This window comes from Nerophis ophidion, linkage group LG19 (assembly GCF_033978795.1).
Source record: "Nerophis ophidion isolate RoL-2023_Sa linkage group LG19, RoL_Noph_v1.0, whole genome shotgun sequence".
Lineage (NCBI taxonomy): Eukaryota > Metazoa > Chordata > Actinopteri > Syngnathiformes > Syngnathidae > Nerophis > Nerophis ophidion.
Window position 1 is genome coordinate 19,253,895 of NC_084629.1, and position 25,272 is coordinate 19,279,166.

Here is a 25,272-nt window from a genome sequence, read left to right on the forward strand (position 1 = left end):
GTTGGGTTGGGGGGGTGGGGTGTGTGTGTGTGGCGTATATTTTTGTGGATGTGTGTGTGTAAGCCCGTAGTGTGTCTCTGCTCCACGGCCTTGATATATTGTGCAGTCGCTAGTCCAAAGTCAACAACAGGTGTGTGTCCATTAGAGACAAGAATGGAGTTTGTTGTGTTTTTGCTGCACTGTCCTTCGGGAGAGTCTCGACGCCAGGGAAACAATCCAAGTAAGAAGGTTTTTTATGCGGGTGAAAATAAAATTTGCTGTTCACTCTAAATTGTCTATGACTGGTCCTCAAAAACTGCGGGGTAGACAGTCCGATGTTATCCACTGTTCTTCCCGCATCCTCCCCGCAGCTTTGGGGTACTTTGAAGACTGCCAGCAACTTCCATTTTTTCGACAAACCAGAGCAACGCTTGCTCCAATCAGCAGATGTCCTGTTGTCATAAATCCGAATAGGTAGATATCTTCACGTCCTCGACAGAAAAGGCTCGCCAGGCACGCGGCATTCCTTCTTCTCCCAAGAGTCTGTTGTGTGTCCGGCAACAACCGCTTCGTCACGACAGCAGGTTTCCCCACACCCAAGATCTTGTCAATTTTGTTCAATCAATCAATCAATGTTTACTTATATAGCCCTAAATCACTAGTGTCTCAAAGGGCTGCACAAACCACTACGACAACCTCGGTAGGCCCACATAAGGGCAAGGAAAACTCACACCCAGTGGGACATCGGTGACAATAATGACCCAGTGGGACGTCGGTGACAATGATGACTATGAGAACCTTGGAGAGGAGGAAAGCAATGGATGTCGAGCGGGTCTAACATGATACTGTGAAAGTTCAATCCATAATGGATCCAACACAGTCGCGAGAGTCCAGTCCAAAGCGGATCCAACACAGCAGCGAGAGTCCCGTTCATAGCGGAGCCAGCAGGAAACCATCCCAAGCGGAGGGGGATCAGCAGCGCAGTGATGTCCCCAGCCGATACACAGGCAAGCAGTACATGGCCACCGGAATGGACCGGACCCCCTCCACAAGGGAGAGTGGGACATAGAAGAAAAAGAAAAGAAACGGCAGATCAACTGGTCTAAAAAGGGAGTCTATTTAAAGGCTAGAGTATACAAATGAGTTTTAAGGTGAGACTTAAATGCTTCTACTGAGGTGGCATCTCGAACTGTTACCGGGAGGGCATTCCAGAGTACTGGAACCCGAACGGAAAACGCTCTATAGCCCGCAGACTTTTTTTGGGCTTTGGGAATCACTAATAAGCCGGAGTCCTTTGAACGCAGATTTCTTGCCGGGACATATGCTACAATACAATCGGCAAGATAGGATGGAGCTAGACCGTGTAGTATTTTATACGTAAGTAGTAAAACCTTAAAGTCACATCTTAAGTGCACAGGAAGCCAGTGCAGGTGAGCCAGTACAGGCGTAATGTGATCAAACTTTCTTGTTCTTGTCAAAAGTCTAGCAGCCACATTTTGTACCAACTGTAATCTTTTAATGCAAGACATGGGGAGACCCGAAAATAATACGTTACAGTAATCGAGACGAGACGTAACAAACGCATGGATAATGATCTCAGCGTCTTTAGTGGACAGAATGGAGCGAATTTTAGCGATATTGCGGAGATGAAAGAAGGCCGTTTTAGTAACGCTTTTAATGTGTGCCTCAAAGGAGAGAGTTGGGTCGAAGATAATACCCAGATTCTTTACCGTGTCGCCTTGTTTAATTGTTTGGTTGTCAAATGTTAGAGTTGTATTATTAAATAGAGTTCGGTGTCTAGCAGGACCGATAATCAGCATTTCCGTTTTTTTGGCGTTGAGTTGCAAAAAGTTAGCGGACATCCATTGTTTAATTTCATTAAGACACGCCTCCAGCTGACTACAATCCGGCGTGTTGGTCAGCTTTAGGGGCATGTAGAGTTGGGTGTCATCAGCATAACAGTGAAAGCTAACACCGTATTTGCGTATGATGTCACCTAGCGGCAGCATGTAGATGCTGAAGAGTGCAGGGCCAAGGACCGAACCCTGGGGAACTCCACACGTTACCTTAACGTAGTCCGAGGTCACATTGTTATGGGAGACACACTGCATCCTATCAGTAAGATAAGAGTTAAACCAAGACAGGGCTAAGTCTGACATACCAATTCGTGTTTTGATACGTTCTAATAAAATATTATGATCGACGGTATCGAAAGCAGCGCTAAGATCGAGGAGCAGCAACATAGATGACGCATCAGAATCCATCGTTAGCAATAGATCATTAGTCATTTTTGCGAGGGCTGTCTCCGTGGAGTGATTTGCCCTGAAACCGGATTGAAAGGTTTCACATAGATTGTTAGACGCTAAGTGTTCATTTAACTGCTCCGCAACAATTTTTTCGAGGATATTTGAAATAAAGGGAAGGTGAGACACCGGTCGGTAGTTTACCATGAGGTCAGAATCGACGTTAGGTCTTTTAAGAAGAGGATGAATAACTGCTTTTTTGAATGCTAGGGGAACAGTGGAAGAGGAAAGTGATAAGTTTATAATATTTAGTACTGATGGACCTAATAATACAAAGAGCTCCTTGATCAGTTTCCCAGGAAGAGGGTCAAGTAAGCATGTTGTTTGTTTTATTCCATTTACACGTTGTAACAATTCCTCTAATGTTATTTCCTCAGAACGAGAGAAACTATTTTGGATTGCAGTATCCGCCGTATATACCATCGTGTCAGTGTTAATAGAACCCCGTTGTAGCTGGGACGCATTGTCTTTAATCTCCTTTCTAATGACTTCAATTTTCTTACTAAAGAATTACATAAAGTCATCAGCTGAGTGGGTTGAGCTACTGGAAGGGGTCCCTTGTTGGGTTAGCGATGCTACCGTACTAAACAAAAATTTAGGATCGTTTTTATTACGGTGGATGAGATTTGAGTAATATTTAGCTTTAGCAAAGGTAAGCATGCGTTTATAAGTTATTAAACCATCACTCCATGCTTGATGGTGCACCTCAAGTTTAGTCGTGCGCCATTTGCGTTCCAGCTTTCTACATAATAATTTCTGAGCTCTAGTTTCTTCTTTAAACCACGGGGTGCGCTTTTTTGAAGCCTTTTTTAACTTTAGCGGTGCTATGTTATCAATGGTTTCGCGCAGGGCGTCGTTAAAGTTGTTAGTGAGGTTATCAATAGAGCCCACATATTTTGGGAATGGTGCCATTACCGAGGGCAGTAGGTCAGCAAGAGTTGTCGTTGTGGCCGTATTAATGTTGCGGCTGCTATAGCAGTTATTATTATTATTAGTTTGACGAACATGCGTCTGAACCTCGAATTTTATAAGGTAATGATCGGACAATACTTTAGTATACGGGAGTATCGTAACTTTGGAAACGGTGATACCCCTGGCAAGCACTAGGTCTATCGTATTACCGTTGCGATGCGTGGGTTCATTTATTATTTGTGTGAGACCACAGCTATCAATTATAGTCTGGAGCGCTACGCACGGTGGGTCCGATGGGGTATTCATATGGATATTAAAGTCCCCCATTATGATTATATTATCGGCGTGTGTCACTAGATCAGCAACGAACTCTGAGAATTCATTGATAAAGTCCGAATAGGGCCCTGGGGGGCGGTAGATAACAGCCAGGTGTAGAGGCAGCGGTGTGACAGACCTCATAGTAAGGACCTCAAACGATTTATATTTATTATTTATGTTAGGACTAAGGTTAAAGTTTTCGTTGTATATTAGTGCGACCCCCCCACCCCTTTTAAGCGGACGGGCAATATGCGCATGTGTAAAGTTAGGAGGACATGCCTCATTTAGCGCAAAAAAGTCGTTTGGTTTAAGCCAGGTTTCGCTGAGACCGATGACGTTAAGATTGTTGTCTCTGATAATATCATTAACTAACAACGTTTTGGGAGACAATGATCTTATGTTTAAAAAACCTATATTATAGGTAGTGGGCTGTTTTAGGGAGTTTTTGATCAAATTATCCGTAGTAGCTATATTAATAATGTTGTGTTTATTATGCCCAGTGCATTTAGTATAATTACGACCATATCTAGGAATTGATACGACGGGAATTTTCCGATTGTTTGATTGTTGCTTTGATAAACTGCACGCATCATGGTTAGCCACCTCAGTAACGGGGATTTTCCGATTGTATGTTTGTTGCTTTGATAAACTGCACGCATCATAGTTAGCCACCTCGGTAAAACACATGTCCAACTCTGAAACACTCAAAGCAGAAAAAACTTGTTCTAATTTAACTGACTCCTTACCCAGACCAGTAGTCTCGCATCTTCCATTTAAATCTGGCTGCAGGATGGAGGGAAGTGGTGTCCTGTGGGGATTAGCCATCTGCTTTGTTTTTAGCCCCGCTCGGCATCCGCGTTTCCGATCACACCGCTGGCGTCTGCTCCGTAGACGGTCCCCGCTGCTACTATACTCCCCTGCTTCACAGGCCGCTGGATGTAGCCGTCGACGTATTCCCATGCTAGTTAGCACGTTTAGCACGCACGCGTCTATCGGTCCAAAACGGCCTGATAGGTCCACATCCAGAAGTGTCTGGCGGTCGTACGTGATCACGGAGTGACCACGATGTGAGCCAGCCATGAAGTTTGTAGAATTGTCCGGTATTTCTGCCAAATGTTTCATCTTTAGCAGGAGCTCCGCGAGGACGCAGCCCGTCCGGGCGCCGCCATCTTGGATATCTTGTTGAGGCCTGTTAAATAGTTAAATGTTTAGATTTGGAGAGCAGTGCAAAAAGAGGTAACAAGAAAGTTAAGACAAGACAAAGAAGCAAGCAGGAGAGATAAGGGAGAGGAAAGGGGAGCGTCCACCCTCGATGAGTGCCAGAGAGAGAAAAAAAGGTATATATACAGTATATGTGTATATGTATGTATACATATGTGTATATGTATGTATACGTGTGTGTGTGTGTGTGTGTTAGTATATATATATATATATATATATATATATATATATATATATATATATATATATATATATGTATATTAACATATAAATGTCACCTTTCGGCCCCCTGGCCAAAGTTTTTTAGCCCAATGCGGCCCCCAAGTCAAACAGTTTGGACACCCCTGGTCTAGGCCCAGCTCCAGAATCACTGCAAGCTTTATGCATCATCGTTGCTCTCCATTGTTGCATAAATCTGATTAGTCAAAAGTGTAGAGACACCGTCTCATTCAACAGCAACTTTTGACTGCTATGTTTTTGACTGTTGACTCTGATGCTCAAACTAGAGCAAGCGTTGTGAGGCGTGACTCAACCTGACCACCAAAAACAAAAACGCTCTCGGCGTCTGTCATGGCGCAAAATACCACAGCCGCGCCCTAATCCATCCCACCCCGTGGCAATGGCTAGTAACGTTCACCGGAAACCCGACTCTCGCTTTTAGCTGCGAAAAAGGCTTAAGATTTAAGGAGAGGTGTGGGAAGTCCTCACAGCTGTGTTCTGCCTTCCAGCAGGAGATAATGATCACTTTTACTCACGACTGATTCTTTGCTCCCCCGGCAAATTTCGGCTTTAAACAAAATAGCAAAGACTGGAAACCGAAAGAACATGAGTTTGTTTTCATCTTGGAGCCTAAAAACGCAAATATTTGACAATAAATTACAAAAGCCCTTACTGATTTCTGAAAACAGGAAGTGTTCCGTACACGCCTGTCCAAGTACTTTATTGCCCAAACAAAGATGGCTTTTCACATTGTAATTTTCGTGTTTATGTCTCTATTAGGTGTGTCTTGATACAACTTTGTCACTTCCAACACCATACAGATATTGGAGCACTTGAGTATTGGCCGTTAACGATACGGATCCAATACGATATGACCAGGAATATCCGATTCTTATTTATCTTGATTTTGAATGGATTCAGAATTTTCAGAAATCGTTAAAATAAATGACAGGGACACGGACAAGGACAAGATATTTAATGTTCGAACTGAAAAACTTTTTTTTTTGTGTACAAATAATCATTAACTTAAAATTTAATGGCAAAAAAGTTGGCACAGGGGCATTTTTACTCCTGTTACATGGCCTTTCCTTTTAACAACTCTCTGTAAACATTTGGAAACTGCAGAGACCAATTTCTGAAGCTTTTCAGGTGGAATTCTTTCCCATTCTTGCTTGATGTACAGCTTAAGTTGTTCAACAGTCCGGGGTCTCTGTGGTGGTATTTTAGGCTTCAAATTGCACAACAAATTTTCAATAGGAGGCTGTGTGTGCGTGCGTGCATGCGTGCGTGCGTGCGTGCGCGCGCGTATATAGGTACATATATGTACATACAGTATAAATATGTATGTATTAGGGGTGTGGGAAAAAATCGATTCGAATACGAATCGCAATTCTCACGTTGTGTGATTCAGAATCGATTCTCTCTTTTTTTTTTTTTATCAACACAACAAAACAATACACAGCAATACTATAACAATGCAATCCAATTCCAAAACCAAACCTGACCCAGCAACACTCAGAATATCAATAAACAGAGCAATTGCGAGGAGACACAAACACGACACAGAACAAACCAAAAGTAGTGAAACTAAAATTAATATTATTAACAACAGTATCAAAATTAGTTATAATTTCAGCATAGCAGTGGTTAAAAATCCCTCATTGACATTATCATTAGACATTTATAAAAATTTAAAAAAAGAACAATAATGTCACAGTGACTTACACTTGCATCGCATCTTATAAGCTTGACAACACACTGTGTCCAATGTTTTCACAAAGATAAAATAAGTCGTATTTTTGGTTCGTTTGATAGTTAAAACAAATTTTGATAAAACATTGTCCTTCACAATTATAAAAGCTTTTTTTTTCTTATCTACTACTCTGCTAGCATGTCAGCAGACGGGTAGATCCTGCTGAAATCCTATGTATTAAATGAATACAGAATCGTTTTGAATCGGAAAAATATAGTTTTTGAATCGAGAATCCCGTTGAATCGAAAAAATCGATATATAATTGAATCAGGACCCCAAGAATAGATATCGAATTGTGGGACACCCAAAGATTCGCAGCCCTAATATGTATGTGTGTATGTATGTATATATATATATACTGTGTATATATATATATATATATATATATATATATATATATATATATATATATATATACTGTATTTATATATATATATATATATATATATATACTGTATTTATATATATATATACAGTATATGAGTATATGTATGTATATGTATATATGTGTATATATATATGTATATTAATGGGTATGTATATCTATGTATATGTGTATATATATGTATATGTGTATATATGTATATCTATGTATATGTGTATATATGTACATATATATGTGTGTATATATATATACACATATATATGTGTATATATATGCACATATATATATATTTCCATATATATATATATATATATATGTGTATATATGTATTTGAGTGTGTGTGTATATATGTATGTATATGTATATATATGTATACATACATATATATATATATATATGTATATATCCATCCATCCATCCCTTTTCTACCGCTTGTCCCTTTCGGGATCGCGGGGGGGTCGCTGTATGTATATACGTATATATGTGTACGTATATATATGTGTATGTGGCCTCCGACCGGTAGGAGGCTACAGGGAAGACCCAGGACACATTGGGAAGACTATGTCTCCTGGCTGGCCTGGGAACGCCTCAGGGTCCCCCAGGAAGCGCTGGACGCAGTGGCTGGGGAGAGGGAACTCTGGGTTTCCCTGCTTAGGCTGCTGCCCCCGCGACCCGACCTCGGATAAGCGGAAGAAGATGGATGGATGAATGGAAAAAAATATCGACGTAGTCTTTGTAGTATCGACTATGAACGGCTCTTGTACTTAGTTTCATTGCAGTCGATGTCTTTGTAGATCCCCCATTTGTTTACATAATATGTAATATGCAATAATAATAATTGCCACGTGTCTATTTTGACAAATGTGTTGTTTTACACTGCAATATTGTTCAATTATTATTACGTATGTCTATTTTATGTGCTATTGTGTGCTGAGCTGTTGTGTAGCTGCTATCTCCGAGTAGCCTATAGCCTACCATGTTTACCTTTTGTAAAAGATTTGACTAAAATAGAAGAAAAGAGCAGCTTTGTTGTTAACTGGCTATGCACAAGTCAACACGCTGCAGGATTGCTTGTATCGCACCTGATATCACACATTTCCCATCCAACATTATCATTTCACACTTGTTTTATTGCTGATTTTAGAAGAATATTGCTTGCGATCGGGACACCCCTTGTTTTGATGCAATGTTTCTGCCGCAGCAAAGTTAACATTCATCCATGTTCAAGTTTAAAAGTCGCTTGAGTCCCTTCTTGTAATTCTAAGGCCCTCTGCTGTTGTCTAAGCGACGAATAAAAAAGCACTGATACTGTTTTCATGTTTCCGTAATGACTGCTCTGTCAGTGACTCCATTGGCTGTCAACTTGCTGTTCCCTGCAGTTGAACCCCAACGTGATCCCTCTGCTAATTTAGTTGCGCAAGAAAGTTTCATTTCTCCTCGCCGCCACCCAGTGATTATTTTCTCATCGCCAACAACGCACCGCACGTGACATGTCTCGGCCTGCGCGTCTCTACGGTCCCCGTTCTTAAGCCGGTTTGTAATGCACTTTATAAGCAGTAATATTTATAGAATAGCGCTGAGTCTAAGAGAAGATTCACGCCTGACAGTCCCAACTTGGCAGGGTTGGACCTTGGCTCTGGCTTTAAGCGTCCTGCTGGGGACACAAATACATTGACGGAGTCTAAAACTCCATCAATTGCAACCTTTTAGATCTGCACCTCCAGAGAGCGAGGTTTGTTTTTTTGCAAGGCTGGATGAGGAGATTCCATGTAGAAACAAAACTCAACTGTACCAATTTTCTCTACTTTTATGTGTATTCATGTGGTCATTTACCTTCATTTGTTGAATAAAACTAGATTTGAACATTTAAAAGTGAGATGATAAATGTGCTGTCCAGTTGTTACATCTTGATTCTCTCCACTTCTGAGTCTCATTTGCAAGTATTATATTTGCTACTTCACATGCAGTTGCAATTCCAAGACACTAGATGGCAGTAAGCCACAGATATATACGTTGTGAATAGAATAGAATAGATGGAATAGAAAGTACTTTATTGATCCCTGGGGGAAATTCAGCACCACTGTTCGCTCACAATAAACAATAATAAATAATATATAACATATATTATATATGTAATATATAATATATGAATTGTATAAATATATTCTACATTTAAGTGCAGTCAAGAGGAAACATATGCAAGTGAAGTGAAGTGAGTTATTTAACCAGAAAGATTCTGTAAATGTTAATTTACATACCTTTATTGTTTCCAAACGGTGTCTGTAACACGGCAGTTAAACGGCTGATCAAACAAAATAGAAGTCATTGTCATGGACCCACTGGCTGCGCAAGCTTGCTCCCCAATCAGCTAAATAGACTCAATAACTCCACGGTGGCGTTTTAGTGAATTTACTAAGGAATTTGTGAAACTGAAACAATACAAAAAGAATGCCATTGTAAGTTAATAATGACGTATTAGCTAATGCCAACAATGCTAGCTTCATTACTATACGATAGGACGTACAAATATGCATGAAAACATTCCTTCAGACATCACACATGGGATGCTTTAATAAGTATGAATTGTTTTAGTTATAAAACTTACAAAAGTTGCTTAAAGTGATGAATAAAGAATCAATACAAGTAAAAATGCACTGGACTTTTGAAAGCACCAAATAGAAGGACACTGCAGCAACTGCAGTGAGCGAACTTTTGCTTAAGATGGCACCATAGCACAAACAATAACACACCTTTTCAATGTATTTGTTTGTTTGTTTGTTTTTAACTATTCGCATCCATGACTCTTGGCTATATTATACACCACTCTAGCACCAAACCCCCCCCCCCCCCCCCCCATCTCCGTGCGTCGGTTGAGGTGGGCGGGGTCCCGGGCGTGTGTATAATATAGCCAAGAGTCATGGATGGATGGCATTGTGGGTAATTCTTATGTTGCATTTATAATGTGTTACAGAGCCGATGTTCTCCAGAAATGTGTTTGGTGTGGGTTCACAGAGTGTGGCACATATTAGTAAGAGTGTTAAAGTTGTTTATATCACAACCATCAGTGTAAAAGGTATGGCTGTTGATCAAGTATGCATTGCAATCTCGTATGAGAAGCAGCGATATGCATGCGTCCGGCCGGCACGCAGATAGCGTCGCGTAAAGGCGGTCGCGATGACATGTTGTAGAGCAGTGGTCACCAACCACCGGGCCGTGGCCGCAGAATAATTTTTTATTAAATATATTTTTTTATCACACTCAATTTTTTACTGCATGCCATTGGTAAGCGCAGGGGTGAGAAGAGGTTTTAAAATTATTAGCACCTGCTTACTTTTACCGCATGCCTTTAAGCGCAGGAGTGAGAAGAGGTTTTAAATTAATTAGCGCCCCGGCGGCTATTCAAGGAAATACGGTAGTTGGTTTTTGGCATCTTATTTGTCAAGCCTCCATACTCCTTTTTATACACTTTACAAAAAATACATTGACGGCAAACTCCGTAGCATGCTAGCGTGTGTGTGCTAGCTTTCTGAGACTCTTATTTTGTTAGCGAAGGCAGGCCGAAGCAGCACTTTTATTGTGAAGACAGGAACTGTGCGGTCGGTCTTTAGAGTTTTGACGGCAGGTATGGCGTGAGAGTCTGTTGAAATAAACGGTGTTTCTCGCCTTCCTGTTTGTATTTTTTTACCTAATAATGATCTGGCGACAGCCAGTGCCATCTCACAAGACCCTCGAGTGCTGAGAACGTCAATCAAGTGAAAAAAGTGACGTCTTGGTGAAGATTGATGTTCGCTAATTGTTAGGTCTATTTTTTCATGCCTGGCTGGTGATCGAATGACACACCCTCCACGATCGACCGGTAGCTTGACATCGACGTAATGGGCACCCCTGGTTTATATTTTCCTTTCAGTTTATTGTGCTTCCTACTATAGTATGAATTTATCAAGTGTCTTCATGTCTCCATTAGAGATTGACCGATTATCGACGCCGATAACCGCTGATAATTGTCTTTTTTTTTTTATCGGTCGGCCTCTTTTTTATCGGTATTGATTCTTTTCTTTTTTTTTTACACAAGCACACAGAGACGGATGCACATGAAGACGACGAATAAAGATTTTTCTGCCAAAAATCCAAACTTTATGTAAATATATTGACAATTAGGAGACTTGCCGTAAATTCCGGACTATCGGACACTACTTTTTCCCTACACTTTAAACCCTGCGTCAAGTAAAACGGTGCGGCTAATATATGGGTTTTTCTTCGCTGACGGCCATTAAGCAAACAGTTTTCATGAGACACAAACAAAGACACTTAAATGGTGTTTTGTTTGTGCTATGGCACCATCTTTTTGACAAGTTTGCTCCCTGCTGCTGGTTGAATTCCTACAAGTGTTTCCTGCTGTCTAAAGCGTTGAAAAGAAAGTAGAAGGGCCGTTCCGTCTTTTAGCCGTCCACAATGTTTCTATTGGTATGGATTCTTCACTCATCACTCCAAACAACGTTTGTAAGTTTTACAATATAACTACAACAATTTTTACTTACTAAACTGTCCCATGTGTGAAACTTAAACTCAAATTTCACAAGGCTCTTTTTTATTTTATTTTATTTCTTTAACCCCCAACACCAAAAAGTTTATTAAAAGACGGTGCGGCCAATTTCTGGATTTTTCTTTGCTGACAGAAAAAATTAAAAACCAGCAAATACAAAAAGTGTTTTATTGTTTGTGCTATGGCGCTATCTTTTGGACCGGTTCACTCACTGGATGTGCTGCAGTGTCTTTCTATACAGTGCTTCAAAACCAGAAGTAGAATTGCCGTTCAGTCATCTAGCCGTCCGTAACCTTTCTACTCGTATAGATTCTTCATTCATCACGCCAAACACTGTTTTAAAGTTTTACAATATCCATCCATTTTCTACCGCTTGTCCCTTTTGGGGTCGCAGGGGTCGCTGGAGCCTATCTCAGCTGCATTCGGGCAGTAGGCGGGGTACACAATATAACTAAAATATTTCTTACTTACTAAACGGTCCCATGTGTGATGTCTGTAGGAGTGTTTTCATGCATATTTGTACATGCTATCGTAATGTAATGAAGCCAGCATTGTTAGCATTAGCTAATATACCATTGTTAACGTACAATGCCATTCTTTTTTAATTGTTTCACAAATTCCTCTGTAAAGTCACCAAAACATCACCATCGAGTTATTGAGTCTGTTTAGCTGATTGGACAACTAGCTTGCGCAGCTAGTGGGGCCATGACGATTACTTCTGTTTTGTTTGATCGGCCGTTTTACTGCCGAGTCACAGAAACCGTTTGGAAACAATCAAGGTATCTGAATAAACATTTACAGAATATTTCTGTATAAATACCTCATTTCACAACGTATGTATCTACGATTTATAGTCCGATGCAGATAATATACGGGAAACAATCTCTAAAATTTGGTGAGTGTGGCTTATACACCGTTGCGCTCTACAGTTGGGAAAATACAGTAAGTAAAGAAGAGCAGGCAGCCGCTCACACGTTCCCATACTGTCTGTAACATCCAGGAAGAAATGTCTGCCAGATTAAAAATGTCTTAACCATAATCTACATGAAGAAGACAAATGTTTTTATTGAAATGTTGGCAATATTTCAGGGTCCCTAACAAGGAAACCTTACAATGAATGAAATCCATAAACTACTATAAAATTGTCTAAACTTAAGTAGACAGCAATGTTGGGAAGTGTCTTATCTTTACACATTTTCAGGAGATTTGCCATATTTTGAAAAGCAAATGTTGATGTTCTTCTTAGACATGCGTAATAAAGGTGTTTGTTTTGCTGCTAAATTAAACACAATATTAGCACTGCTACTTGTCTCCCATTTTGTTAAAAAAAAAAAAAGTTTGTCCAGCTGATACTATTTATGTTGAAATAAATTTTACTGCACATCAACATTGGTTCAAAATATCAATAATCGGCCTTATATAATAATCGGTATTGGTTTCGACCCTAAAAAAAACATATTGTCAATCTCTAGTCTCCATGACTTATTTTAGGTTTCTTGACCTCGTGTGAGACCACAAAGTGACTAAATCCTGCCTGCTTTTTTATTGCATGTTTTATTTGTGTTGGAGAGGCAGCCATCCTCCCCATGTCTGTAAGTCTTCGCCATGAAGTGCAGCGGTTTGGGCGATAGCGTCACTTATTGGAGTCCGCGGGGACAGGCTGCACGCCACAAAGCGTTGGTCTTGTCCAGCTTCCTCTGAGAGTAAGACAATCCCTCTTCTTAGGAGTGGAAGTCAGACTTAAGACAACACACAAAGTGACTGCAGAAAGCCACAAAATGGCCAAGAGCCGTCAATTTGGTTAGCAACTGACTTCAAGTGTTCTACAATAAGCATGCATCCATTCTGCTTTACACTTGGTGTGCTCTCACCACTAACACAAATCTTTGATTTAACCGATTGTATTCAAAACTCGGTGTAGTTGTGCAGCTTTGGCCAAAATGAAAACAATGATTGTTTATTACGATTAGAGAAAAGCTTGGATTTATAATATAATTCTTTGATTAATCGTTAATGAGTTAATAAAATGTATCAAATATTGACCCCATAACAGATGGTAAAACAAGTTAAGCATAAAATACTTGAAAAGAAATTGAAAGGTAAGTAGAAGGTAAAATAAGGTAATATAATATAATTAAAGGTAAAACAAGATACAAGAAGGTGAAACAAGATAAAGGACAGTGAAATAAGGAAAATAAAAGTTAAATGGACTAAACGACTCAAAAGTAGGTAAATAATAGGTAAAATAAGGAATATAGAAGGTAAAATAAATTAGAAGGTAAAAGTAGTAAATAGAAGTTAACATGAGGTAAACAGTAGGTAAAATAAGAAATATGTAAGGTAAAACAAGATAAATAGTAGGTAAAACTAGTAAATATAAGGTAGAAGAATGTAAAAGAATGAATATAGAAGATAAATGTAAGGTAAATGTAAAAACCACGTTTCCATATGAGTTGGGAAATTTTGTTAGATGTAAATATAAACGGAATACACTGATTTGCAAATCCTTTTCAGCCCATATTCAAATGAATGCACTACAAAGACAATATATTTGATGTTCAAACTCATGCACTTTTTTTTTTTTTCTGCAAATACTAATTCACTAAGAATTTCATGGCTGCAACTCGTGCCAAAGTAGTTAGGAAAGGTCATGTTCACCACTGTGTTACATCACCTTTTCTTTTAACAACACTCAATAAACGTTTAGGAACTGAGGAAACTAATTGTTAAAGCTTTGAAAGTGGAATTCTTTCTCTTTCTTGTTTTATGTAGAGCTTCAGTCGTTCAACAGTCCAGGTTCTCCACTGTCGTATTTTACGCTTCATAATACACAGCACATTTTCGATGGGAGACAGGTCTGGATTGCAGGCGGGCCAGGAAAGTACCTGCACTCTTCTTTTACGAAGCTACGCTGTTGTAACACGTCCTGAATGTGGCTTGGCATTGTCTTACTGAAATAAGCAGGGGCATTCATGAAAAAGACGGCGCTTAGATGGCAACATATGTTGTTCCAAAACCTGTATGTACCTTTCAGCATTAATGGTGCCTTCACAGATGAGTAAGTTACCCATGCCTTGGGCACTAATGCACCCTCATACCATCACAGATGCTGGCTCGATAACAGTCTGGATGGTTCGCCTCCCCTTGGGTCTGGATGATTAATCATAGATAACAATTAACCAATGATTAATCAAAAATAATCATTAGCCAATTATTAATCAGAAACAATCATTAACTAATGATTAATCATACATAATCATAACCAATGAATAATGTGGTGATATCCTTTTGAGATTGATAAGGTATCGAAGGTCACGGTCATTCAATGTTGGTTTCCGGCCATGCCGCTTACGTGGAGTGATTTCTCCAGATTTTCTGAACCTTTTGATGATATTATGGACCGTAGATATTGAAATCCCTAAATTTCTTGCAATTGCACTTTGAGAAACGTTCTTAAACTGTTTGACTATTTGCTCACGCAGTTGTGGACAAAGTGGTGTACTTCGCCCCATCCTTTCTTGTGAAAGACTGAGCATTTTTTGGGAAGCTGTTTTTATACCCAATCATGGCGCCCACCTGTTCCCAATTAGCCTGCACACCTGTGGGATGTTCCAAATAAGTGTTTGATGAGCATTCCTCAACTTTATCAGTATTTATTGCCACCTTTCCCAACTTCTTTGTCACGTGTTGCTGGCATCAAATTCTAAAGGTAATGGTTATTTGCAAAAAAAAATGTTTATCAGTTTGAACATCAAAAATTTGTAGCATATTCAACTGAATAGATAGATAGATAGATAGATAGATAGTATTTTATTTATTCCGTCAGGAGAGTTCCTTCAGGAAAATTAAAATTTTCAGCACAATCCCATTCAAGATCAGACAGACATTACAGGGAGACAGAACAGGATCGCTGACGGGTCTGCCGGCTTCCAGCGCCCCTTACAAAAAAGATGACATACAGGTAAGGTAAACAAGGAGGGGGGGAGAAAAAAATAGAAGATTAAAATAAACTTAAAAAATCGGTCTTAGCCTAGGCCCTGGAGTGGGGGTGCAGACTGAGGCCAAGGGGAAGAAAAAAACAAACAAACAAAAAAAACAACTCATAGCCATAGTACACATCCCTCTTCCATGTGTGTAAGAGGGAAACATCAAACATCAAAGAACACAGAGGACATTAAAGCAGCAGATACAACCAGACACTTCTACATAATAAAAAGTAAAATAAACATATCCACTGTGGGTTGAATGTGATTTGCAAATCATTGTATTCCGTTTATATTTACATCTAACACAATTTCCCAACTCATATGGAAACGGGGTTTGTATAAGGTGCGAAGTTTACATTGTTTGACCAGGTAGAGGGCGGGACTCCACCTTGAATCTTACTTAGAGTGGGCACACTTTTAGCTTAGTGGTTCTCAAACTTTCTTTGCTCTCCAACAGTAAATGACAGTTGATTTAATATTACACACAGTTTGAACAGTAACATTGTGTTTAAATATTTAATTATGTGATTCTTTGGGTACTGTTAGATGAAAATTACTCTTTTAGACAGTTGCTCCACTTTCCTTCATGTTGAATTACCGCCCCTGCTGGTGAGACGAAGGTACTCATGGCAACCCGCCTGTCTTCCTGTCAGGTCGCGGCGAGTGCCACTGCGGCGAGTGCAAGTGTCACGTCGGCTACGTGGGGGACAACTGCAACTGCTCCACGGAGACGGCATCCTGCATGGCTGACGACGGGCAGCTGTGCAGCGGGCGGGGCCACTGCGTGTGCGGGCGCTGCCAGTGCACGCAGCCCGGCGCCTTCGGAGACGCCTGCCAAAAGTGCCCCACCTGCCCGGACGCCTGCGACAGCAAAAGGTACACGCACACTAAAGTTGTGAAATACACGTGTATACGTAGAAAAGTAGGAATAAAGATGGTAAACAGTATGCACTTCAAACAAATCGAGCAAACAGTACGCTACATAAACTATATATTAAATATAGTAAACAATACTCTACTGAGCATAAACTATATATAAAATATAGTGAACATATGTAAAGTATATATGTATACAATCTAGTAAACAGTACTCTACATAAACTATATATAAGATATAGTAAACATCCATTAATTATATATGTATATAGTCTAGTAAACAGTACTCTACATAAACTATATATACAATCTAGTAAACAATTCTCTACATAAGCTATATTTAAAATATAGTCAACGTACATAAAATATATTTGTATAAAGTATATATGCCGTACACTAAACAACTATGTATAAAACACTGTCTGGTAAACTGTATACATAAAAACTATGTATTAAATATAGGAAAATATATACATTAAAACTATGTACAATATATATTAAGCTATGCATGTAATGAAGTAAGCTGTTTATACATAAAACATATTTTTAACAGTATATACATAAAAAGTTTGTATAAAATATAGTAAACAGTATGTATGTATTTATGTATATTTATATATATACATATATATGTGTGTATCTGTGTGGATATATATATAATATATATATATATATATATATATATATATATATATATATATATATATATATATATATATATATAAATAAGTATATATATATAGTATATACTAGGGGTGTGGGAAAAAATCGATTTGAATATGTTGTACGATTCAGAATCGATTCTCATTTTTAAAAAAATCTAATTTTTAAATTTTTTTTTTGTATTTCTTTTTTTTTAATCAATCCAACAAACAACTACACAGCAATACCATAATAATGCAATTCAATTCCAAAACCAAACCTGACCCAGCAACACTCAGAACTGCAATAAACAGAGCAATTGAGAGTAGACACAAACACTGCACCGAACAAAGCAAAAGTAGTGAAACAAAAATTAATATTATCAACAACATGATCAATATTATTTATAATTTCAGCATAGCAGTGAATAAAAATCCCTCATTGACATTATCATTAGACATTTATAAAAAAAAAATTAAAAAAAAGAACAATAGCGTCACAGTGGCTTACACTTGCATCGCCTCTCATAAGCTTGACAACACACTGTGTCCAATGCTTTCACAAAGATAAAATAAGTCATATTTTTGGTTCGTTTAATAGTTAAAACAAATTTACATTATTGCAATCAGTTGATAAAACATTGTCCTTTACCATTTTAAAAGCTTTTTAAAAAAAAATCTACTACTCTGCTAGCATGTCAGCAGACTGGGGTAGATCCTGCTGAAATGTATTGAATGAATACAGAATCGTTTTAAATCGGAAAAATATTGTTTTTGAATCGAGAATCGCGTTTAATCGAAACAATCGATATATTATCGAATCGCGACCCCAAGAATCAATATTGAATCGAATCGTGGGACACCTAAAGATTCGCAGCCCTAATATATATATATCCATCCATCCATCCATCCATTTTCTACCGCTTATTCCCTTTTGGGGTCGCGGGGGTCGCTGGCGCCTATCTCAGCTACAATCGGGCGGAAGGCGGGGTACAAGTCTCCACCTCATCGCAGGGCCAACACAGATAGACAGACAACATTCACACTCACATTCACACACTAGGGCCAATTTAGTGTTGCCAATCAACCTATCCCCAGGTGCATGTCTTTGGAAGTGGGAGGAAGCCGGAGTACCCGGAGGGCACCCACGCATTCACGGGGAGAACATGCAAACTCCACACAGAAAGATCCCGAGCCTGGATTTGAACCCAGGACTGCAGGACCTTCGTATTGTGAGGCAGACGCACTAACCCCTCTTCCACCGTGAAGCCATATATATATATATATATATATATATATATATATATATATACATATATATATATATATATATATTTATATTTATTTATTTATAAACTCTGATATAGTAAACCGTATATACAAAAACTCAAATGTAGTAAACAGTAGATATATAAAAACTCAATAAAAGATAGTAAACAAGTATATACATTAAAACAGCGCTGTACAAAGTAAAAAAATAAAATAAAAACAGTGGTTCACTTCTTTTTACACTTGTATGACAAGTTAATGATGTTAAATGTGACTTCAAACAAAGTTTGACCCTGGAACAGATTCCTAGGAGGTGAACAGTGTCTTACAACATATTCTTGTGTCCTCAAAGGTTCTAACAAGAGTGATGCTTCACGTCAAGGGTTACATTTCAAGAAGTGATTTTATTTTGAAAGAAACTTCTTCCTGCAGAGAATGCGTGGAGTGTCATCTGCTGAAGTCGGGACATCCGTCAGACAACCAGACATGTCAGCAGCGCGTGTGCAAGGATGAAATAGTCACAGTGGACGCTCTCAGTGAGTAAACAATCTTTGGATGCTTCCTGTAATCAGTAAACTAAGTTAAGATAATCCACGTCATGCAGGTCAGCTGTGAAGAAATATGAAACATCTTTTGTCTCCTCAAGTCATAATAATTATTTGTATATATTTTGTATATTTTGTATGTATTTTCTAAAATTATATTAACGATATTAATCCTCTAAAAAAGAGATTAATCTGCCTTAGCATAAACATTAAACATATTATACAATATATAATGCATGTATTACTGTTTAATGTATTTATTGTATTTTATAATTATTTTATATTTTGTATTATAAATTTGAAATTATTGTGTGTCTTTGATCAACAATGTTGATTCATTGGGTCATGATTAATTAATGGTTAGTCATTGTTTAATGATTATTAGTCATTGACTCATGATTATTAAAATTAATCATTGGTTCATGATGTTTTTATCAATAATCATTGGCTAATTGTTATTTATGATTAATATTTTGTTAATGCTTATTTATGATTGATAATTTGTTAATGGTTATATATGATTATTCATTGGTTTATGATGTTTTTATTAATAATAATTGGCTAATTGTTATTTATGATTAATATATTGTTATTGGTTATTTTTGATTAATAGTTTGTTAATGGTTATTTATGTTTAATCATTTAATGATTGTGATTAATCATTGGTTCATGATTACTTATGATTAATAATTGGCTAATGATTATTTATTATTAATCATTGGTTAATTGTTATTTACGATTAATCATTGCTATGTATTAGTTATGATTAATCATTGGTCGCAAAGTTTGCTTTGTGGACTTGTCGAAGGCATTCGACCGTGTATCCGGGGAAGTCCTGTGGGGAGTGCTCAGAGAGTATGGGGTAACGGACTCTCTTATTGTGGCGGTCTGCTCCCTGTATGATCAGTGTCAGAACTTGGTCCGCATCGCTGGCAGTAAGTCGGACCCGTTTCCTGTTCATAACTTTTATGGACAGAATTTCTAGGCGCAGTCACGGCGTTGAGGGTATCTGGTTAGGTGGCTGCAGGATTAGATCTCTGCTATTTGCAGATGATGTGTTCCTGATGGTTTCATCTGGCCAAGATCTTCAGCTCTCATTGGATCGGTTCGCAGCCGAGTGTGAAGCGACTGGGATGAGAATCAGCACTTCTAAGTCCGAGTCCATGGTTCTCGCCCGGAAACGAGTGGAGTGCCATCTCCGGGTTGGGGTGTAGATCTTGCCCCAAGTGGAGGAGTTCAAGTACCTCGGAGTCTTGTTCACGAGTGAGGAAAGAGTGGGTCGTGAGATCGACAGGCTGATCGGTGCGGCGTCTTTAGTAATGCGGACGCTGTATCGATCCGTTGTGGTGAAGAAGGAGCTGAGCCGGAAAGCAAAGCTCTCAATTTACCGGTCGATCTACGTTCCCATCCTCACCTATCGTCATGAGCTTTGGGTCATGACAGAAAGGACAAGATCACGGTTACAAGCGGCCAAAATTAGTTTCCTCCGCCGGGTGGCGGGGCTCTCCCTTAGAGATAGGGTGAGAAGCTCTGTCATCCAGGAGGAACTCAAAGTAAAGCCGCTGCTCCTCCACATCGAGAGGAGCCAGATGAGGTGGTTAGGGCATCTGGTCAGGATGCCACCCGGACGCCTCCCTAGGGAGGTGTTTTGGGCACGTCCGACCGGTAGGAGGCCACGGGGAAGACCCAGGACACGTTGGGAAGACTATGTCTCCCGGCTGGCCTGGGAACGCCTCGAGATCCCTCGGGAGGAGCTGGACGAAGTGGCTGGGGAGAGGGAAGTCTGGGCTTCCCTGCTTAGGCTGCTGCCCCCGCGACCCGACCTCAGAAAAAGCGGAAGAAGATGGATGGACGGATTAATCATTGGTTAATGATTATTTATGATTAATCATTGGTTAATGATTATTTATGATTAATCATTGGCTAATTGTTATTTATGAATAATAATTAGCTAATTGTTGTTTATGATTAAACATTGGTTTATAATTATTCATTGGTTAATGATTATTTATGATTAGTCATTGCTTAATGATTATGATTAGTCATTGGTTTGTGAATATGTATCATTAATGATTGGTTTGTGATTAATTATCATTAATCATTGGTTTGTGATTAATTATCATTAATCATTGGCTAATGATAATGATTAATCATTGACTAATGATTATCAATGATTAATAATTGGTTAATTATGATTATTAATTGGTTAATGAATATTTTGATTAGTTTTTGGTTAATGATTATTTATGATTTATCATCGTCTAATTGTTCTTTACGATTAATCATTGGTTTATGATTATTCATTGGTTATGATTATGTATGATTAATCATTAGTTAATGATTGTTTCTGATTAATAATTGGCTAATGATTATTTTTGATTAATCATGTACCAATGATTACGATTAATCATTGGTTAATTGTTATTTCTGATTAATCATTGGTTAATAATTATTTATCATTAATCATTGTGCGTGATTATCATTAGTCATTGGTTCATGATTATTTATCATCAATCATTGGTTCATGATTATTTATCATTAATCATTGTTTGACACAATTGGGAATGCACTTCTTGTTTACAACCAGAGGAGGTGCTGTTGAGTGTGACATGTTAAATATTAATATGAAGAATATACTTTCAAATGTTGCCAATAAAGCGAGGTTAGTTAGCATGTGACCTGCGAGCTGTGTCATTACTACAAGTTACTCTCTGCAGTTGAGTAAAGGAACATCTTGTGTTTTGCAAAGAAACATGGAATAAACAACATCTGCATATTAATTTCAATTATAAGGAGATTTTGTGATGACATGACCATAAAAGGTTGAATTTTAACTTCCTGTATGTATTTGATGCTCTCATTCATATTCATGTTGTGTAAACCCATAAAAAAGTTCCGCATTTATTCATATTTTATTTTTAACATTTGACTTATTGTATATATTTTAGCCATGAAAGAACCTTTCTCATGGATAATAAAACGTGAGAATGTGGCAAGATGAAGATGATGAGGGTGTACCTAATGTTATGTCTGGTAGAAACGGAGGAGCCGGGCGCCGTCTTGTGCGTCTACAAGACAGACGACGACTGCGTGATGAAGTTCACGTATTTGGAGCACGCCAGCGGACGAGCGGTGCTGACGGCGCTGAGGGAAGCAGGTACGCACTTCCTGATTGGTCCATTTAGGATTAATTGATCACCTTTACCACCCAACTTAAACAAACACTAACATCGCTCAAAATCAATATCTGAACAAGTCAAATCTACAAACCTATAGTAACTATCAACTTCAATTATTATACATTTTATATTACATGTTGTATTTATATGAATAACATTTAAATGCTATACACTATGTACAGTGCTATTAATACATCACATGTAATTATTATATAATATATTATAAATGTTACATTAAATTATTATACAAATACTACAATACTATTATGTTCAAGATATGATATATATATATATAGAATAGAATAGAAAGTACTTTATTGATACCTGGGGGAAATTCAGCACCACAGTTCGCTCACAATAGACTATAATAATAATAAATAATATATAACATATATTATATATATAATATATGAATGGTATAAATATATTCTACATTTAAGTGCTGTCAAGAAGGAACATATGCATTATACAGTCTGATGGCTGTCGGTATGAAGGACCTCCTGTGTCGTTCCGTATATATATATATATATATATATATATATATATGTATATATATATATATGTATATATATATATATGTATATATATATATATATATATATATATATATATGTATATATATATATATGTATATATATATATATATATATATATATGTATATATATATATATGTATATATATATATATGTATATATATATATATGTATATATATATATATATATATATATATATATGTATATATATATATATATATATATGTATATGTATATATTTACACACATATGCATATATATATATACACATATATATTATACACACAACCATTGTTGATACATTACCTTATACAGTACATCATAAATTACAATATTTATTTTATTTTTTAAAGTTTTATTAATTAAATATATATTTAATAGACTTATCATACAGTATATACGGTATTAATATCACATTCAAATATTTGTTTTTTATCCAATATTATAAATATTACATGAAGTTATCATAAAATATATACTGTAGTCTTATGTACAGTACATATACAGTACAATTAATGCATCACATAAAATGATCATAAAATACCATCATAGTACAAAAAGTACTCATTTAAATATGTAACATGAAATTATTACACAGTATGTAGAGTACTATTAGATAGTTGGATAGTACTTTATTGATTCCTTCAGGAGACTTATTAATATGTGACACCAAATTATTATAGAGTATTCTATTTTTTATAGTGTTTTTTTATTTTAGTGTTGTATTTATGTACAATTAGTGAATTAGATGAAATTTTATTATGAAAGTTTTGTATTTATTTATAGTATATTTTATTTACTTTATTATTATAGTGTTGTACTATTTATAATTAGTGTATTATACTTATTTTTTTGTGTATTTATTCATAAAAAAGTGTTACATATTTATTCAATAATAATAGTGTTGTACTTAATTATAATTACTTTATTGTATCTGTTTTATTTGTTTTTTTATATATTTATTTTTTGTTATAGTGTTGTATTTATTTATAAATAGTGTATTATATTTAATCATTATAGTGTGTATTTATTTTTAAAAAGTGTCATATAAGGAGCTGAGCCGGAAAGCAAAGCTCTCAATTTACCGGTCGATCTACGTTCCCATCCTCACCTATCGTCATGAGCTTTGGGTCATGACCGAAAGGATAAGATCACGGGTACAAGCGGCTGAAGTGAGTTTCCTCCGCTGTGTGGCGGGGCTCTCCCTTAGAGATAGGGTGAGAAGCTCTGTCATCCAGGAGGAACTCAAAGTAAAGCCGCTGCTCCTCCACATCGAGAGGAGCCAGATGAGGTGGTTCGGGCATCTGGTCAGGATGCCACCCGAACGCCTCCCTAGGGAGGTGTTTAGGGCACGTCCAACCGGTAGGAGGCCACAGGGAAGACCCAGGACACGTTGGGAAGACTATGTCTCCCGGCTGGCCTGGGAACGCCTCGAGATCCCCCGGGAAGAGCTGGACGAAGTGGCTGGGGAGAGGGAAGTCTAGGCTTCCCTGCTTAGGCTGCTACCCCCGCGACCCGACCTCGTATAAGCGGAAGAAAATGGATGGATGGATGGATATTTATTTTAATATAGTATCGTATTAATGGTGTTTGATATTTGTTCTATTATAAAGTTGTATATATTTATAATTAATGTTTTATATTGATCATTATAGTGTTGTATTTAATTATGATTAGTGTATTTGTTTTGATATAGGGTTGTATTTATTTATAATTAGTGTATTATATTTGTTTTGATATAGTATTTATTTATAATTAGTGTATTATATTTGGTTTGATATAGTGTTGTATTTATTTATAATTTCTGTATTATATTTAATCAAAGTAGTGTTGTATTCATTTAAAATTTGTGTATTATCTTTATTATAGTGTTTTGTAGTGTATTATATATATTTTATTATAGTTTTGTATTTAATTATATTACTTTAATATAGTGCATTTAGATGGATAGTACTTTGATTCCTTCTGGAGAGTTCCCTCAGGAACTTTAATTCAACCATATATATTTGAATACAGCGTTGTATTTAATTATATATATTATAATATTGTTGTATTTATTTATATCATTTTAATAATAATGATAAGTAATTTATTTATTCATCATTTATCATAATATAGTGTTGTATTTATATTTATTTTAATATACTGTATTTAATTATTTTTTTAATATAGTGTTGTATTTAACTATAGTGTATTTGGGCCTACCGAGGATGTCGTAGTGGTTTGTGCAGCCCTTTGAGACACTAGTGATTTAGGGCTATATAAGTAAACATTGATTGATTGATTAAAATATAGTGTTGTATTTATTTATAATGAGTGTATTTTAATATAGTGTTGTATTTATGTATAGTTAGTGTATAACATTAATCTTTGTAGTGTTGTATTTAATTATAGTTAGTGTATTGTATTCATTTTATTTTAGTGTTTTGTAGTGTACTATATATATATATATTATTATAGTGTTGTATTTATTTATAATTAATGTATTATTTATTGTAATATAGTTTTGTATTTAGAGTTAGTGCATTATATTTATTTTAAGTGTTGTATTTATAATTACTGTATTATATTTATTTTAAAATAGTGTTGTATTTAATTATAATTAGTG

At 36.9% G+C, this 25,272-nt stretch overlaps 1 protein-coding gene across 1 annotated transcript in view; it reads left to right on the top strand.

The window, feature by feature from the left end:
- LOC133538116 (integrin beta-5-like) overlaps nt 1-25,272 on the top strand; it is an 82,604-nt gene that overhangs the window by 55,043 nt on the left and 2,289 nt on the right. Inside the window, exons 12-14 of the mRNA XM_061879441.1 lie at nt 16,273-16,495; nt 18,838-18,941; nt 21,988-22,107. Of these exons, the coding sequence (XP_061735425.1) occupies nt 16,273-16,495; nt 18,838-18,941; nt 21,988-22,107 (447 nt within the window). The remainder of the gene's footprint in view (nt 1-16,272; nt 16,496-18,837; nt 18,942-21,987; nt 22,108-25,272) is intronic.